The following is a 4,130-nucleotide window of genomic DNA, read 5'->3' on the forward strand; positions in this document are numbered from 1 at the left end:
ACTTCTCGACATGGTTACTAGAATATTTCTATTAGCCCAGACTATCAATTTCTCAGTTATAGATTCTGCATGTAGAATATGACACCGCTCTGTCCGTTATTCAAAACAAAACTTTTCCTCTACCTCTTCCTACCTTAGAAAGTCAAGAATGTAATTTACTGAATTATTTTTCCTTGTGCACTGTGGACTTTGTTTATGGTCCTTTCTCCTTCTTTCTCTTTCTCCTTTGCTCTCTCTCTCTCTCTCGGGCTTTCTTCCTCATTCTCCTTCCCATTCTGTTGCTTCTTCAACCTTTTTCTCTTTCTCAATTTTTTCCTTGTGCACTGAGGACCTTGTTACTTTATCTTTCATACAATTGCTTTTAAGAGAGAAATAATATTCTCATTCAATGATGGTGACCTCTATATTGATAGAACAGGATGCAAAGGACTTACTGTACTACTTCAACGCTGAATAGTATCCAGTATATATCTACATCTAATACTGATATGTTGCAAGTGCCGATATTTATTGTGATCACATACATATAACTTATTATTTCCTTGCTAATTTTCTATGTTCCTATAACATTCACAAACATCTTAAACAAATGCTCTGTTTTTTTCTTATTGAATACCAGTGTATTAGTATTCAATGTTCAATATTTCTTTTCATTTCTAAAGGGTTTATATCATTTCAGTGGATACCAGTTTTCTTGCCTTCAAAAAAGGTACAAAAATAAAATGTGATTTTTAAATCATTTATTTTCAGTCATTTTTCAGATGACACAGATGACTTGGGATTATCATAAGTACCATGCAAGGCAGTGTACACAACACAGTAAAAGTCAAAAATGCTGATGCCATGCCAAGAGACTCAATTATGAAACCTGCCAGAGTTGCAAATACAAGTTTACCAGCAATCTCAATTGAGGCCAAAGCACTATAGTGGCTAGCTTGAGTCTCCCCCTTACACACTCTACTCACTTTCATCATGAGAGTGAATGACGCAGTAGATATAACGCCACTGGTGAAACTAAGAGAACACATACTTACTATACCAGAGGAAAAATAAATAGATATGTAATGTTCATTCCACAATGTTATCAACACTAGCATTACCAGTACAGCAAACACTCTGTACACAGAATGTAACAGTAACACATGTTTAATGTCAGCATCCTTATTTGCTAGAGCGATGCCTCCATAGAATGAGCCGAGAATGGACAAACCTTGACAAACCGAGCCATTCCAGAAAGCCAGAAGATGTTTTGACATACCTTTATCCAAAAGGAAGAGAGGCATGTTGTTTATTGCTCCTCTCTCACCCATCTTGTATAAGAGAACATACAGGCTGAGCCAGCCTGTTCCTGGTGTGGTAACAACCTCCCTTATGATACTGAAAACTCTCTTTATCTGGGATTCTGACTTGGCCTTACACTGACTCCTATCCCGAGCACCGTCTAGGTTCACCTGGGAATCTTTCTCGGCCTCGGAAGTACTTTTCTGCATGTTCTCTTCATCCACAACAGAGTATTTAACAAGCATGTTACTGCTAGTGGGCAGATGTATGGACCAAGCAGCAGTGAAAAGATATAAAAAGGCAAGGAAGTTGAAAGTGATCTTCCAGTTGGTGAGATCTAGTAAAAGAGTGAGTCCAGCACCACCTAACAGACAGCCAACTTTGTAGAGGACCACCTGTAAATACAAAATATATATAAGAAATAAACCAGAAGAAAAATCAATTGATAAAGCCTAAATAACAAAAACTGATGTCTGCCATATTTGATAAGCAAGTAAAGGACATCATGAAAGCAAATATGTATATCAGAAGTAAAAGATGGAACGAAGAAAAAAACAAAAATCATTTCTCGTCTTATTCATATCAGCGATAGACTATTTTCTAATCTTCGACTGGACATGGAGACCAAATCATCATAAATCTAACACTTTTTAGCTAAAAGTAAGAACGAATCACATATGACACTCCCCTTTTACTTCCAATTTACAACATAAAACAATAAACAAACACCACATCACCTATGACATAACTATCATCACATCACGAAAGACTGAAAACAATAAAGCTTACAAAGGTGCTCTACCCGTATGATGCTTTTACATACAAAAATGCTGTGCAGGTTTGGTGTTTTCAAATGCTTTACCTTTATCATTTTCCTTCCTACAAAAATCTCTATCTCATGGTGCTTCATCTCACAACAATGCTTTACCTATATAATTTTATTCTTACAAAAATGCTTTACAAGTACTCTACCTGTATGGTATTTCCGAGCCCAAGGTGTTCATCTCGGAGGACTTCGAGTGCCAGCCCATCAACGGCAATATCCTGGATGGCCGAGAACACATTAAGAGACAGAAGGACGCATCCAATCTCAAAGACATCTTCTGGGATAACAAGTGACCCTGTAATGAGAGTTGAAGAGACAAAGGGACTTATGAAAAAAATGACGCTTCCTTTTTCAATGCTTCAAAATGTTGTTACTATTCCAGTGTTAAAATGCACATTCAGTTTTTTTTGTTTTTTCTTCTTCTTCTTTTTTTCTTTTTTTTCTTTTTTTTTTTTTATTAATTTGCAGGCATAAATATTTCCGATTCATACCACTTTAGCAAGCTTGTTATTACTTTCAAAACAGACAGCTGAGTTTAATCTCAAAATAAAGAATACTGTTGACAAATTTTAAAAAAATCAATTTCCTGCAACAACTGTACATTTGTACAACACTTTAATAGAGCTATTTAGCTGTAAACAAATCATGGATAAATATATAAATATCTATACCTAAATATATCTATATATCTAAATATATCTCTATATCTAAATATATCTCTATATCTAAATATATCTCTATATCTAAATATATCTCTATATCTAAATATATCTCTATATCTAAATATATCTCTATATCTAAATATATCTCTATATCTAAATATATCTCTATATCTAAATATATCTCTATATCTAAATATATCTCTATATCTAAATATATCTCTATATCTAAATATATCTCTATATCTAAATATATCTCTATATCTAAATATATATCTCTATCTAAATATATATCTATATCTAAATATGTCTCTATCTATATCTAAATATGTCTCTATCTACATCTAAATATGTCTCTATCTACATCTAAATATGTCTCTATCTATATCTAAATATGTCTCTATCTATATCTAAATATGTCTGTCTGTCTGTCTGTCTGTCTGTCTGTCTGTCTGTCTGTCTGTCTGTCTGTCTGTCTGTCTGTCTGTCTGTCTATCTATCTATCTATCTATCTATCTATCTATCTATCTATCTATCTATCTATCTATATGTATATGTATATGTATATGTATATGTATATGTATATGTATATGTATATGTATATGTATATGTATATATATGTATATGTATATGTATATGTATATGTATATTTATATTTATATATATGTATATTTATATTTATTTATATGTATATTTATATTTATATGTATGTATATTTATATTCATATTTATATATGTATGTATATATTTATATTTGTATTTATAGATGTATATCTATATATTTATATATATTTATATATATATATATATATATATATATATATATATATATATATATATATATATACATCTATAAATATAAATATAAATATAAACATACATATATAAATATAAATATAAATATACATATATATAAATATAATTATACATATATATAAATATAAATATCACCAAATAGGCACTAGAAATGACAGGGGACAAATGCTAGTCAATTTTGCGGAGGATCGATCGCTGAATATCATGAATACATTCTTTGAAAAAAAACTAGAATGGCAGTGGACATGGAAGTCCCCATCTGACGTCAAAAACGAAATCGACTTCATAATTTCAAATAGGTTTGATTTAATAAAAAATGTGGAAGTCATTAATAAAGTAAATGTTGAGAGCAACCATAGAATGGTCAGAGGGGAAATTAAAGTACACCTCAGAAGGTAAAAGAACAAACATACACAAACCGTAGCCAAACTTAGCTAACTTGAAGATCAGAGCGACAGAATTTAGCCTTGACATCCAAAACAGATATTCACTTCTTGACGATAAAGATCTCTACATTGACCAAATCAACAAACAGTTCAACGACATAA

The 4,130-nt window shown here is 31.5% G+C and overlaps 1 protein-coding gene across 3 annotated transcripts in view; it reads right to left on the reverse strand.

Annotated features, from left to right (window-relative positions):
* Nucleotides 1-725: 725 nt before the first annotated feature.
* LOC113821685 (major facilitator superfamily domain-containing protein 3) overlaps nucleotides 726-4,130 on the reverse strand; it is an 8,641-nt gene continuing 5,236 nt past the window's right edge. For all 3 annotated transcript variants that reach the window (XM_027374199.2, XM_027374198.2, XM_070127280.1), the window contains exons 4-5: nucleotides 2,254-2,402; nucleotides 726-1,676 (exon numbers count right to left, since the gene is read on the reverse strand). In XM_027374199.2, the coding sequence (XP_027230000.2) occupies nucleotides 747-1,676; nucleotides 2,254-2,402 (1,079 nt within the window). In that variant the 3' untranslated portion in view covers nucleotides 726-746. The remainder of the gene's footprint in view (nucleotides 1,677-2,253; nucleotides 2,403-4,130) is intronic.

This window comes from Penaeus vannamei, chromosome 11 (assembly GCF_042767895.1).
Source record: "Penaeus vannamei isolate JL-2024 chromosome 11, ASM4276789v1, whole genome shotgun sequence".
Taxonomy (NCBI): Eukaryota; Metazoa; Arthropoda; class Malacostraca; order Decapoda; family Penaeidae; genus Penaeus; species Penaeus vannamei.